Genomic DNA, 15,289 nt, shown 5'->3' on the forward strand with positions numbered 1-15,289 from the left:
ACACACACACACACACACACACACACACTGTCAGTGCATGTTCACTAAAGCAGCACCAGCACCACATGTGATGTGTTTGGAGGATCTAGACCAGCTCAGTGTGCCCCCACATTTTTATTTGACTGTATCAGTATATGGCAGCATGGCATTTGTTATGAAATCAAGCTGCACATAATATCTGAACCAGATTTCTATAAAAGATACATTTTCACACTTTTCCAATTTCCAATAATTTCTCTCCCGTATTAGTGCTGTGTTTATGACATATTATAGTTCCTGTATTCATCATTTTTTATAGTTCACATCAACCTCCATGCTGTAATCATGACTGAAAATCTCAGATTTTCTCTGAAAGCTGTGATCCAAATTGACATTTAATAATTGTGTTATATGGTGAAAGCAGTTGCCCTCTGGGACAGCAAAGACAATCTTTTCAATGCCGTATGTGACAATTGGCCATTAATGGACCTTTTACGTACATACTCACTTAATAGGCATACTTATGACAGCCTGTTGACTTTGATTTACTGACTCACTCATAATCAGTTACTTTCACAAAGCACAAGGGAAACATAAACTGTGTGATTTGCTAAGATGCAAATACTTTATTGTCTGTGTTTACACAACTGGATGATGCCAGATAGTACAAAATCTATGTCCATTATGATAATCTACATACATACATTTGATATTTTCCTTCACTGATAGATAAAAATAAATACATAAATAAATAAAGAAGAAAATGTTTCCTAAAACTTGTTGTTATATTTTGGTCATAAATCGCTTCAAAGAAAGAGTAAATGTTATATTACAATATGTGAATATACAACTGATGTAACACAGTGAGTTGTCTTTTCATGAAAACACAGGCACTGTGTCAATATGTTACACTGAGCCACGGTCAACATAAACATACCTGTACATACATACATGTATATTTCTTTGTCATTATGGTACAGCAGTCAAGAAATGTCCAGTTGCTCCCTCTAGTGGCACCTGATACTGTTCCTCTCTCACTCTCTCTCTTTTTTTCCTTCTACACACACACACACACACACAAACTTGAATTATCTTAGCCAAAGTAAATAGCACATCAACAATAAATCCAAAACAATTTTTTTAAACAGTACAAAACAAAAGTTTTTCATGAAATCATATACTCAGTATCTAAGAACAGAAGTTACACACACATCTTTAAACTGCACATCCCAAACATGAGTCTCTTTTCTCTTTCTCTCCCTCCCTATCTCCTCTTCTCATCTTCATTGGATCAGAATGACTCAAACAACTTCATCCTTTCTTGGACAGACAGACCCTCTTTCAGACTCTGCAAACACAATATCATACACATAATATTTTACAGACTGATGATGTTTCCAGAAACCTTCATTGTAATACAACAGAAACTTTTACCTTTGATCTCACTACTCTGATCTGACGTGTGAGGGAAGATTTCTCGCTTCTCTTCAGAAAAGCGGCGTCACCAGAGTTTGTCATCGAGTCCTCTGAGAAAACAAAAGAGTGGGGGAGAGTTCAGTGTTATCTGAACAGAAATGAAAGAGGTGTCACTCCTCTAATTTAGGTTTAATAATTTTCTGATGTTCACAAAGTCAGAAGTGTCTCACTGAGGCTTTGTCCTGAAGCGTCTCTGCCTGCAGACCACTTGAGATCTCCACTGACTTCGTGATGAGAATCATCCTGGCTGTTCTTGTAGAGGGTCTTCAGTTTGTTCTGGGCATATATCTTATCCTGTTACACACACAATATTTCAGTGTTAACATCATATATGTCATCATCATCATATGTAGAATTGCACACAGTTGTCCAGTTCACTTTATCAGACTGTTTCAATATACTTCAGTCTTTAGGAAAACATCAAATCAAAGGGAGATTTGTTGCTCATTACACAGATTTTCCTGCTTTTGTTTTGTTTTTTGTGTATGTATTTACTGGTGTCAGTAAAACGAATCAAGCTTTTCAATGATGAATGCACAAGATTGTCTAAAATCCTGTTTGTTATTCAGAGAGATGAGGGTCAAAGAGATGTCAGGACCATTCGAGCGATCTTCAACTCTTCCCTGAGAGAACGAGCCTCTTGTCTGAGGAACTGCATTTCAGCCTCTCTCGCCCGCAGAATCACCTGCAGCATAAATAAAGACATACAGTCAATACATTATCATTTAAACAGTGACCTCAAATCAGATTTCCCAAAAATAAATCTTAATATTTAAGATACACCAGGAACTCATGAGTCTGTTTTTCAGTTTAATTAAAAAATATATACTGTAGCCTATATGTTGTGCTTTAACAAACAAAACACACAGACATTTTACTACTATTATTCTACTTTTAGGAGGACAAAGGTGTAAACCACTTTTTCAAGACACTAACCTCCATCTCATAGAAGTCGTTTGTGTGTGCAGCCACATGCGACTGATTCCCATTTAGCTGGAAATGTAGCTGAGACATTTCTTCTATCTCTCTCTTAAGGGATGACAAGAGACACATGATCAATTTAACCAACACACACACACACACACACACACACACACACACACACACACACACACACACACACACACACACACACACACACACACACACACACACACACACACACACACACACACACACACACACACACACACACACAATGTTGACACTGTGTGGGAGTTGATACGTTGGGTCAGTACAAAAAAGGGATATTCAGCAGCACTACCTGAAGAACCGCTGTGAGGAGAAAATGTTCTTACCTGATTCTTTTTCAGCTCCTGGTTTTCTTGTTGATACTGCATCAAGGAGTTTCTCTCATCCTGCAGCTCTTGGCTCAGATGAGAGTTTTCCAGGCATTTCTGAGTGTGCTGAACCGACAGCACCTCCAGCTCCTTGTGCAATAACTGGATCTCCTTCCTGCAGAGGCACAGGTGAGGTGAGGTGAGCAACATTTTGGAAGAAAATATAGGAGGTAGTTTAGGAAAAAAACAAAACAAAACACATAATGAAGGAGAAATGAAATGAAATGAAGGAGAAAAACAAATCCCATTATCTTCCCTGCTGTAATTTTGCTGACTACACTGAGTTATCAGTTTATTCATCATCAGAATCTATGAAATCAGTGATGAAGCCTGCACTGAGTTAGACACATGTAGCTACTGAGTGTAAGGAAAGACAAACACTGGTAATTGGTCGGTACTCACTCATACTCCATGTGCAGCTGTGTGATGTCAGCGCTCTCCCTGATCAGCTGAGACTGTCGGCTTCTCTCCAGCTCCTGTCTGTGGGCTCGCCTCAGTGCTACAATGGCTGTGGAAGACGAAGCAAAAAGGATGTGGTAACTTTACTTCTGTTGATCTTATTTACAACTCCATTCACTCATCTAACACCATGATCTGTTCACATATTTTTACAGATACAAGTTGTTTTTCAATCAGCTGATGTAGAAAACATCTACAAAATTCCCCCATCACAGTAATGAATGTTTTAACTGACTTGAGGTCATTATTTACCTGCCATCGTGGCCGCTGTCTCCTGCTGCAGCAGTTGATCTTTCTCCTTCAGAATCGCGGCCACCTCTGTCTGATGCTGCTGCTGCAGATCTCCGATCAGCTTCCTGTGCATTTCCTCCAAAGCAGCAAAATCACGTTCCTGGGTTCAAATCAAGAAAGAGCTCTTAATCAATATATGTAGGTTAAATCAAGTCAGATTTCATTTGAACAGCCCAGTGTCACAAATCATACAATTGTCTCAGGGGGCTTCACAACCAGTTTACATTTCAACACTTTTAGTATATATTTATATTCAGTAAGGGGTGATTATATATGCAGGGCTTGTATATACTTGCAAAAAAAAAGGGTCAACATTTTATTCAAAATACTACAGAGAATAAACTTGATTAGTGTTACAAATGTGGACCAACAAAGACTGAACAAAACAAAACCTTAAAAAGTTTAATCTCATGGAATCATTCAATCATGGATTTTGAGTATTTCTAAAGAAATAATGCTTTTGTTACCTGATGCTTTTCAGTCACTGCATCACTCCTAAGCTCCTCTTTAGTTTTTCTCTCCACAGCCTGGTCCACTGAAGTGGAAGCGAAGGCATCTGTGCAGGGTTTAGCCTGTTTCTCCTTGGTGTAGTAACCATGCAGCTGCTTCATCTCCTCCTCGTGGATCTGCTGTAGTTCTCTTATCTTCTCTTGGTACTTTGTCTCCAGTTTTTGGCTCCGTTCTCCGTGATATTCCTCAATTTTCTGTATATCTTCCAGGAGCCTCTGGTTCTCGGCGTCTGCAGACAGTATCTTTTGCTGAGCGCGCTCCAGTTCCTGTCTTAGCGTGCTGTTGTCCTCCCGAAGGTGACGCAAGCTGTGATTGAAGGCCTCCTGCGCCTCTGTTGACGTGACGCCTTGTTCTTTGCACACAGCTTGTAATTTCTTCTGTAACGCCTTGTTCTGCTGCTCCAAATCCAACTGCAACCTGTGCGACAAATAAATCAACTTGGCGTGCTCCTGCATCCAGTCCATGTCTACAGCTGGATCATCTTCTCCTCTGTAGTCCACGCTGATCTCAGCCGCTGGTCCATCACAGATCTCCTGGCACAGCTGCTGTAACAACTTGGCTCTGCTTTGCAGCCGAGATACGAGTCTTTCTAACCATTCTGCCTCTTTCTCTGCCTTCACCTTCTCGTCATCGGGTCGGTCTTTTTCAACTGGTTTAGCAGCTTCTTCTGAACCTCTGCCCTCTGCCTTCACTTGCTCCTCATAAGGAGCCAGCTCTGGGGGACTGATATCTGCCAGACTCTCCTTTCTCCTCTCTTCTTCTCGATTAGTCTCATACTGCTGCTGAAATTTCAAAGCGGCATAAATGAGCTCAGCATCAGCACAGACTCTACCTATGGCTCCTTCCAGAGAATCGTCGCTGTCGCATTTGGTCCTTTCTTCCCTGTTTAAGGCTATCCTTTGGGAGACTATACTTTTGTACCGGTGGGCCACGTCCCCTTCATCTTCTCTTGGTGCTGAGGAGAGTTGGCCAACGCCACACGGACTCTGAAGGACAGACAGCAGTTTTTCCACGACATAAAGTTCCCTCATTAGACACATCCTAACACTCACCACGCCATCCTCCGAGGGGGACATATCAGCGAGTTTACTTTTAGCACAGATGCTGCTATCATCTCCAGCTAATGTCTCATCATTGAGGATTTTGTCCTCTCCTTTGCTGGCGTTATGTGCTTCGTGCTGTTGCCTCTCGGCGTCCCTCTGTCCTTGCTGGAGGCAGGCGGCGACGGTGGCGAGTTGCTTCTCCAGGTGCACGACGTTGAGGGGAGCGGCTCGAAGCCTCTCCCTGCAGGCCTGCGCGATGTTCAGAGCCACCTGGAACCGGCCGGCCAGCGTCCTGCAGCGGCTCTCCGTCTCCTGGGCGAAGCGCTGGCTCTGCTTGGCCTGGCTGTGCAGCAGCAGGCTGAGGTGCTGGGCCGTGGCCCGGCTCTGGGTCAGCTGGGAGCACAGCCGGGGGTCCTGGCAGCTTACGTGACTCTGCTGCTGCTGCTCCTCCAGCCTCTGCGTGATGTCTCTCAGCTTCTCCTCCGTTACGTAAAGCTTCGTCTCGAGTAACTGGATCACAGACATAAACCTCTCCGGGTCGTCTCCCGCTGCGATGATGTACTGGTAGGACAGGTCGATGGAGCGAGACCTGCCTCGGAGAAGTTCATGAGAATGGCTCGTGTTGTCGTTTACCGCGAGATGCTCCGTTGTCTGCTGCTGTCTCTCGTGATGCTGAGCTGCTCCTGGCGACTCGGCCTTCTGCTGAGAGGAGGCACACTTGCAAACTCTCGACATTTCATTCAGCTTCACCTCCGTCTCCTCCAGACTGTTACCCAACACTTCCATCTTCAGCAAAACTTCGCTCACCTCCTGCTCCTTCCTGTCCAGGAGCCTCTCGTAGCCTTCTCGCATCTCCTGCGTTTCCGACTCCCATTGCTGCACTTTCCCCGAAGCCACCTGCAGCTCCTCGCAGGCTCTCTCGTACGAGTGCTCCAGGTTGTAGTAGTGAGTCTCCTCTGTTTTCAGCCGGCTCTGCAGCGTGTTCACCTCCCCGTCCGCCTCGGACAGCTGCTGCTGCAGCTCTTGACAGCGGCGCTCCACCTGATCTCTTTCCTCTTGCAGTTTCTCCACAGCAGACACGGTACGTGCCAGTTCCTCCTGAAGCTGCTGTTGAGCCTCCTCAATCTCTCTGGTCCACGTCTGGGTCTTATTCAGGCTCTCCACCTCCTGCTCGGCCCTGTGCAGCCTCTCCTGAAGGTCTTGTGAGTGCTGTTCGGCCTGCGCCAGGCTGGCAGCCAAGCTCCTCCGTTCTCTGTCCTGACTCGCCTGAAGGAGCGTGAGATGCTTCTGCAGTCGAGCCTCCTTCTGGACCTGTGTTTCCTCATTGGCAAAAATCTGAGCTTTCATCTCCTGGAGCTGTTCCTGCAAGCAATTAGCCTCCTGCTGGAGACTGTGGCAGTTCTGTAACTCCTGCTGCAGCTGCGTCAAGCGGGACTCGGCCTCCCTCCTCTGCTCCTCGCTGGTGTTCAGCTGAGACTTCAGAGAGGACACACGGCGCTCCCACTCCACCTCCTGCTCCTGAAACCGCTGCCGATCCTGCTCCAGATGAGCTTGCGCGAGCGCCGTGGCGTCACCCGTCACCAGCAGCTGAGCCTGCTGTGCTAAGAGATCTACTCGTCGCCGCAGTTCACCTTCTCTGGCCTCCTCCTGACTCCTCTTCTGCGCCTCCAGCTCCACACGGAGGTCGTGGTTCATCTTCTGCAGTCGCTGCAAACTTGGTGGAAGATCATTCTAGGAGAAAAGAAGAAGCTTTAATTTGGAGAAACTCTGCAGGGTGAACTCATACTTTCATCAAGACTGACAAAAAGTAAATATTCTCTTTTTTTTTTGAGCATCGTTTACGAACCGTTTCTCCCGAATGACTCTCTCTCTCACGTTGCAGTTCCTCCTGCAGATTCCTGTTCAGCTGCTGCAGTCGAGCCAGTTCCTTCTGCGTTTGTTGCAGCTGTGGACAAATGGTCAGAAACTGCCACTGCTGACATGTATTGATATCTCATTGGTTAAAATCTTATCCGGCATATCTGTTCACTATCGACTCTTTTAGCTGTTTTTACAAGACTAAGGCTCTTGTCATTGTGAAGCAACACACACACACCCTGGCCATGTGCATTTGTTTTCAACAAAGCCAGCGAGAAGGAAATCCATGTAACAGTGGATAAAGTTATATATCATATACGTTTTACAATGTGTATACGTTTAGTCTTATCTGTCATAAACAAGAGATTATGGGTTACAGGGTGCGTTTGTGTTGCGGTGCTGCCGAGATGAGAGCTGGGACAACAGGTCGGAGGCGCTGATCTTGCAAGGTTGGTTTTCGGCCAAGAGAAGCTACGTTACTTGTTACGGGGAGCCTCCATTCTCCCCGTAACAAGTCTTTTCACCACAATTACTCCAAAGCTGTTTAATTTAGGTAAAAAATCTTACATAGTTCCTCTTTAATTGTCTTGATGGTGAGACTGTATGAACACACACGCACACACAGACAGTCGTACCTCTTTGAGAAGTTGTCCTGTTTGCTGATCATACAGCAGACACACAGTGTCCTTGTCCTTCGTGCACTCACAGGTGTTTTTTGGTTCTTGCTGCTCGTCTCTCCTCATGTTCGAATGTTCATCATTTGACAGCAGCTCTGTGGGGGTGGAGCTGTGACTTACAGCTTCTTCTGCACACAATGACAATGATGTCAGAGAAGCACATAGAAGCACATACACAGAAATAAAATTAGCACAATATCATGTGTATTGAAGCAATGTGTTCTGGTGTACAGTATGTCTCCCCCTATGTCTATGAAGGACATTATTTTTTGTTGCATTTTATTGCACACTAATCAGCCATACATACAACACAGCATTCAAATCTATGTGACTTTCAATTGTATTAGATCCAGAACTGACTGATTGGATGTAATGTATATGTATTCTATATAGCCTAGTAAATCAGAATATAACACTCATAAACAGTAGGAATCTACATCAATTTCCATTTTGGACCAAAAGCAATGGCTAAAACATAACTTTTTCACATTTGTCTCAGTTTGTTCTATGACTCACCAGATTGTGTGTTTCCAACCGGAGGTGGACACTGACAACAGGAAGCACTGTCGCCCTCCTTCACATGGGGGAGAGGACCGATGGGAGACGGAGCAGAGTTTTCATCAGCAGATCTCTGCTCTTGCTCTGGCTGCGGTCTGCTCTCCTGCTCTTCCTGTTGTCGATGAGACTCCTCGCCCCTCTCACTGTGTTTGTGCTCCTCTAAACAACTATTTGGATGCTCAGGTTTACACGCCTCAGCCGTCTCTGAATCTGCTGATTTCTGTTGACTCGTCTGCTCGGCAAGGGAGCTGTGAGGAAAAGAGAAGGAATTGCTTTACATAGGGTCATTTCTAAAGACTTTATACACATACATACTTTAAATCCAATCACAAAGGCATATCACATCTGTAAGTTTTATACTCTGTCCGTCTACCTTCTGACATCAGATGTCAGACTGGGCCTCACGTTCTTCAACACCGCCTGGACCCAGTTACGTTTCATCCCAGAGGTCATTGCACTGAGAGTGTACACGCCATCTCTGGTCTGTGAAGAGAAATATGATTCAATATTACAATGGAGGATCTGTTGGTTGTAAAAGTTAAGGTCATGACACAAGCTCACAGTTTATTTAAACTGCTGTGTTACCTTGATTGACCCTCAGTAATGGGGAAATATTAAAGACCTGTCAGGTACTGCAGTATATCTCTGGAAATGTGTGTTGAGAAGTAATTTTTCCAATAAAGTATTGATTGTTGAAATCAAGAATTAGACTGGCACATTGGATGTAGATCAGATCACTTCTGTTGCTGGAATTCCTTCAAATTTCCAAACAACTGCAACAACAACAAGGAGATTTGAGCTGTGTTGCAGATCAACGTGTTAGCTGTGTAAATTATGACCTGGGCCATGGAGAAGTGTTTCATTCATTCTCTGAGTTTCAATATATATTTGATCTTGGGATCAAATAAAGAAAGAGATGTGAGACAACATATGTAGGGTGGGGTGGGGTTGCAAGAAGCACAGTGAACTGTCTACATGAGAGAGGACGCCACTCCTCCAACATGGAAGACAATGTGTTTCCATCAGAGCTGCAGCAAGACTCCGTGTTGCACCAGACTCTGGAGCAAAATAACACAAACCTCAGTCTAAAAGAAAAAGAAAAGTAGAGCACAATTGATTTGCTACCACACAGTTCATCCAGGTCCACAGTCGCTTCACATGAAGCCACAACACCAACAGTCCATCTGGAAAATCTACAGTGTGAGCAGCAGATGAACCGACCAGCAGCTTCATCCAGAGGTGATGCTGAAAGACTGCCCGCAAGTGCCTTTACTTTATTGGTTTAAACATTTAATGAGCCATTATTATGTGGGTGCAATTAAATCATGACAAAGAAAATCAATTTCTCCTCCATCACTAAAAATCAGGGCAGTTCCCTGTATGTTTCCCCTCACACTTCATGCCACATATTAAAGAAATTCATATTGATTAATTAAATCATATGAACCATCTATTTATCCATTTAGTGTAAATGACAGCGACTATTGAACTCACATGAATTTGAAAACCACAGTTCTCCTGAGCTGGGTACTCTGTGATGTCAAAACATGTGGACAAGTTTATTTCACCGTCCACATCAGCTGCCTGAAATCACACATTAACTCGTTAATGCTGGTCAATGTTTCTCTTGGGAATGGCCGTACTGACAGACAAATGAGTTTCCTGTTCAATATTAATCTTCATCTCACAGAACTAAATACCAACACACCTCTTCAGCAACTGAGTCTCTGTAAAACCTCAGGATTTGGCCAGTCAGGACAAACCAGCGTTTCTGCCACTAGGAGACACATTCACGGTCAGAGCAAGCAGAAAAAGATCATCTTGTACATCCTAAAATCGTTTTACCACACCTCCTAACATGACAGTGTCAGTTCACCTGTCCAGGTGCATCTTGCCGCATGAACCAGCCTTTGTCAAAGTTGGGTAGACCAGACTGAAGAGGAAGTAAAGCATTTTATTTACCATATACCAAAGAAATACTGAATATAACAAACCTGGTAATACTGTAAGAATAAACATAGTCCACTATATTTTACAATATGAATTAACACCACCATACATGTTTTTTTTTAAATGCGTTTAAAATAAGTAAAATGATAGAAATTGTGATTTAATGAATATGTCATAATAAGACTCACAGCAAAGGTCCTAACACCTCTGCTCTCAGAGGCCTGAAGCCTCTGGTACCGAGGGATGGACGAGCGACTGACGTCAGGAACACTCTGTTTTACTTCCTGACACAGAAAAGAGGGTAAAGACTTCGACCTCAATGTCTTTCATTTATGTCTTTAGCAAAATACACAAATATCCAATACAACAGAAACATATTAAACATAGAAACCATTCAATCCTGATCCGTACGTGCACAGACACAAGCACAAGCAAACAGCAAGGGACATAAGAAAAAGCAACCATTCTATTTTGTTGGCATTAAGTAGTGAGATAATCAATGATAATAAATAATGCAATAGCAAATCCATTATTGTCAATAGAAAACTGTGAAAAAACTGAGTCTAAAACTCATTATTTGGCATTTAGTGGTAAACAGCACAGGGCCCACAAAGGATCCCTGTGGCACACCAACTTTTGTTGGTTTTGAATAGCGCTACCAGATAGATACACTGAATGGTATTAATTTAGAATATTTCTTATAACAACTAAGAAATTGGGCAATAACAGCCACAGCAATGTCCAACCTTATCTGTAGAGACACATAATTGTTTCCAAATGACTATATTCTATCTTAAAAGCAGAGAGAGGATCCAAAATGTTCTTATTGAACAAAAAAAACTGTGATATCTAAAAACGTTATATATTGTGATTGTGATTGTGTGATTGTGATTGTCAGGCCATGTGGTTGCTTTGCATCCCTCTATTCAGCGCCATGATTTCTTTTGGCCACATCGCGTAGAGAGCCGATATTGGTAGCCTACAGGCCTAGAGCTCATGCATTCACTTCCAACAGCGAAGGGTCAAAAACTAATGTAGCCTACCTGTTCCTTCACCTTGTCGCTATGGTGATGACATGACTCCAGTGGTTCGGAGGAGCTGCGTGTTTTCATCTTCTCCACATTATCACCATGATGATGATCTTTGCTTCCCCTGAACAAAGGAGGAACGGACAAATACAATTTTTACTGACTGGACATCATATCCATGAAGTAAAACATTTTACAGAACGACAATAAAATGAAAAACAACAACAACAAACCTGTTTTTTTCCCCAGATGATGACAAACAGCCAGAATCCAGGACTCTCTTCTCCGACGTCTGTCCTTTTTTAAGGTGTGACTTTGGAGCTGCCTGGTCTGAGTCAGTTAATAAGAGCTGGATAAGAAACTATTCAAGAAGTTTCCTTGTGATGTTCATCATCATCTACTTAAATCTCATTTTTTTAAATTTTCTATTTATCAACATCTTTGGTATGGTAAAATATTAAGGGGAAATTCATCATATCAAAGTAGAAATGAGCAATTAAAAACTACAAAGAAATAATCATGAATGACACACTGATGAATCTACCTTGTCCAGTGGATGTTTGGTCAAGTCTGCTGAGAGAGCGGCTGCTCCTCATGAACGGAGCAGCAGTCAGGGAGGACGTGTGGAGGGAGGAGAAGCTGCGGCTGCTGCACAGACGGAGAGCTGCTCTCCCCCGGTCAGATGTTTGCTTGGAGCCCTGGTGGCCGACGCTGCTTCTGGTGCTGCCTGTTTTCAAACTGCCTCCAGCTTTACTGCCACTAACAGTCCAGTCCCCTCCTCTGTTGTTGAGGCTGTTGCTCCTACCACAGGGTTTAGATGTCTGTTTACTACCACCAGGTGCTGCTACTGCTGATGGGTCCTGAGAGAGAAAGAGAGAGGGTGAGGTGGGGAGGGGGGGAGTTTAATAGTGATTCCCTAAGGAAGTAAATCACAAAAAGATCTGTCTGTTTTTCAGTTATGGGGATGACAATATTTAGATGTCAAACATCGCACCTCTTCCACACCCTATCCCAGCTTGGACTACTTGACACAAGCAATCCAATCACCACTGAAGAGGACCTTTTAATCCTCACAAGAGCTCTTAATTTGCTTAAGTACCATCTGACCAACACACACATGCACGCGCGCACACACATTAAACTTAATCACACTTGAGCATTGGAGAGCAATCAGACATAGGAAGTCTATTCCAGTCTCAGTAGATGCAACCTCACCAACTGCAGAGGTAATCAATCTGTGACGGAGAAATCAATTAGAAGAGGCTCCAAAGCCCTGACTTTGCGACTTGTGCAGGGTTTAACTGCACTGATTTGATCTTCAGCCATTAATGGCTCCATAAATCAAACCAAAGCCATGCAAACACACGCACCAACTCGGAGGAAACAGAATCTGTGTTAAATGAAAAACACATAACAAAGTGTTCAAAGGTTCCTGATAATGTTTAACATTACATAAATACAGCTGATATTATATGTATTGGTTATACTGGAGGAGGGGATGTAGGGTGCTGTTTTACAGACCTTATTAAACACATTGTCATACTTGGGAGCAGATCCAGTCACATAGAACTGTCTCATAAACTGGGTCAAATAAAACCATAAAAAGAGTTTAAACATTTTATTGCTCATTTTTGAATATCTCAGTTTTATATTTATGAGTTTGGTTTAGATCACATAGTGAAAACAGCCGTACATGTTTTAAATTGCTGTTCAAATCTAAAGCGATTAAATGTGTTGTGCTCTCTAGCAGCTTCAACATCAACAACCCTGAAAAATACACTTTTCTAAAAGCAAAATTAAGTTAATATTTTAAGTTATGCGATGCTTCCGTTGTGAACTGAGATCAAATAATATCCCTCACCACATGAATAGAAATGTCGAATTTTTAACAATGTATTCTAATAAATGCAATAAATAAATCAGCTCTCACTCTGAGTTTCCTATTCAGGCCAATCTGAAAATAGATACTCACCTTCCCTCCTTTCTTCTGAGCAGGTGTGTTGGTCTTAACCAGAGTTTCATGCCACCTGCCATTGATGAGATTAAAGCAGTTCAGCAAAACTCACAATGTTTACTTTTATTAATTAAACCATATTCTTGTTACTTGTGAGGCTTGTGTCACTGAACGTACACCTCAGTGATGAGTGCTGGTTATTTTTATTATCATTTTATTCCTTTCTTCTGTAATAGTTATTTGGAATTCAAAACAGCACCATTCAGTCTGAGTGATCCTTACATTGATAAAAGGACAAGTCTTTCTCAAAGTGTCCTGTAAGAGTAAAGAGGCAAACATCAAAATGAAGTGATCCATGTTCACAATCTATCAGCTGTTGAATCAGATGAGGATACTCCCTGTACTTCTATTATATTACAAATCTAATAGGCACAAAAACAATATAGTCATGTCCTGGACTTTTGTTTTTAAATGATCAGCCCCAGAAGTGGTGTCTGCCAAACTATACATTATTATGTACTTTTCATTTACATCTATCTGGACATCAGTGATAATTAACTAATTAGTTTCCTGAGACTTACCTTGGCTTCTTGGACATCATTCTTAGCAGAAATGAGAAAACACCAACCTAGAAAATCATTGATCCGTCTAGAAACAAGCGCACTCCCTCAATGTCCGACAAAAAACAAATGACATCCAGGTCTGTGCAACTGTGCCCTATGGAAACACACACACACACACACACACACACACACACACACACACACACACACACACACACACACACACACACACACACACACACACACACACACACACACACACACACACACACACACACACACACACACACACAGTAGGCTAATCCCATACAGAGTTGACAAACTCCATTAGAGTTCGGTGGGATTAGGCCAACAGCTTAACAGGATTATTACACAGTAATTTTAGTGAACTTGACGTACCTACATTTAAAGTATAGAAACAGTACAAATGTTGATAAAGTCAATATCAAGACATATGATTTGTTTCTACATCATCAGAATCCAAAGTAGAAGAAGCAAACTCAAACTCACTCATGTCTGGCCAAGAGGGATCTGACTTTTGCTGAGGACACACAGCGACACATCTGTCACCGTGGATCTGTGACCTGACCCGACCTGGACCTGACCCATCCAAAACTAATTCTTACAGCCATCACTAGTCTGAAGAAGAAGACTTTTTATACACCAAGAAAAAATGGTCTTTTGTAATGTGGATTCAAAATTGCATCACATCATGCAATTAAGAGTGCTTAACCTAATTAATTGATTTATTTGTGTGTGTTTTGAGACTGTAGACTGAGGTGGTGATTGGTTCTTATAAATAAAATGTAAATTGCTTAATTTAAGGATAGAATGACTTTAAATCATTAGTTTGTTATGGAAAAGTAAAATGCAATCAACAGCAGACTTTTCGACTCATCACAACACGAAAAGCAGGTGTTACCAGTAATGTTACATGATGGCCCTGTTATGTTTTCTATATCATTAAAACACACACACACACACACACACACACACACACACACACACACACACACACACACACACACACACACACACACACACACACACACACACACACAAGACAAGGCTCTCCTAACCCCAGCTAATCCACAAATGGCCAGATATCAGAATAATAGTCAACTTGTGATATCTAAGCTTACAAATGGGAAAAATAAAGAAAGAAAGAAAATAATAATAATATAATAATAAAAAAACTAAGTAAATAAATAATCAGATAAGAGAATCACACACACAAAAAAGAAAAATATTACAGTTTGCACGAGAGAGAGGAAAGATAAATGATAGGAAATAATAATTATTATTATTATTATTATAATAATAAATAAATAATAAACATCATCAGAAACAAGAACAAGGAGTTTGCAAATGAATTAGAAGTGATGCTTTGAAACTAAATAGAGAAGTAGTAGACCTAAGCTGGCATGGGAGACTGTTCGTATCAGACTGCAGTGAAGTTAGTTTTAAGTTGGATATTTGACAGACATTCGCTCCTTCTCAATACATTAAAAATTCATAGAAAATATAAGATGTGTTCAAATGCAATAAAAACAGGTGTGTCTCATAGAGGAGGCTTACCCAAAGACGGTTACCATCCTGTGTTG

General features: G+C 42.1%; 1 protein-coding gene across 1 annotated transcript; it reads right to left on the bottom strand.

Annotated features, from left to right (window-relative positions):
• Positions 1-717: 717 nt before the first annotated feature.
• On the bottom strand, positions 718-13,720 carry LOC310990355 (uncharacterized protein; the record flags this gene model as incomplete). Its single annotated transcript, XM_083977701.1, has 22 exons — positions 718-1,327; positions 1,414-1,505; positions 1,626-1,749; positions 2,054-2,140; positions 2,392-2,484; positions 2,754-2,910; positions 3,198-3,303; positions 3,507-3,645; positions 4,013-6,829; positions 6,945-7,043; positions 7,591-7,760; positions 8,149-8,438; positions 8,564-8,673; positions 9,685-9,774; positions 9,899-9,967; positions 10,067-10,123; positions 10,329-10,424; positions 11,184-11,292; positions 11,402-11,498; positions 11,713-12,028; positions 13,141-13,195; positions 13,704-13,720. 22 exons carry the CDS (start codon positions 13,718-13,720, stop codon positions 1,271-1,273), a joined length of 5,247 nt encoding a protein of 1,748 aa, XP_083833827.1. The 3' UTR covers positions 718-1,270.
• Positions 13,721-15,289: the final 1,569 nt, after the last annotated feature.

This window comes from Trachurus trachurus (assembly GCF_905171665.1).
Source record: "Trachurus trachurus genome assembly, chromosome: 8".
In the NCBI taxonomy this organism is placed as follows: domain Eukaryota; kingdom Metazoa; phylum Chordata; class Actinopteri; order Carangiformes; family Carangidae; genus Trachurus; species Trachurus trachurus.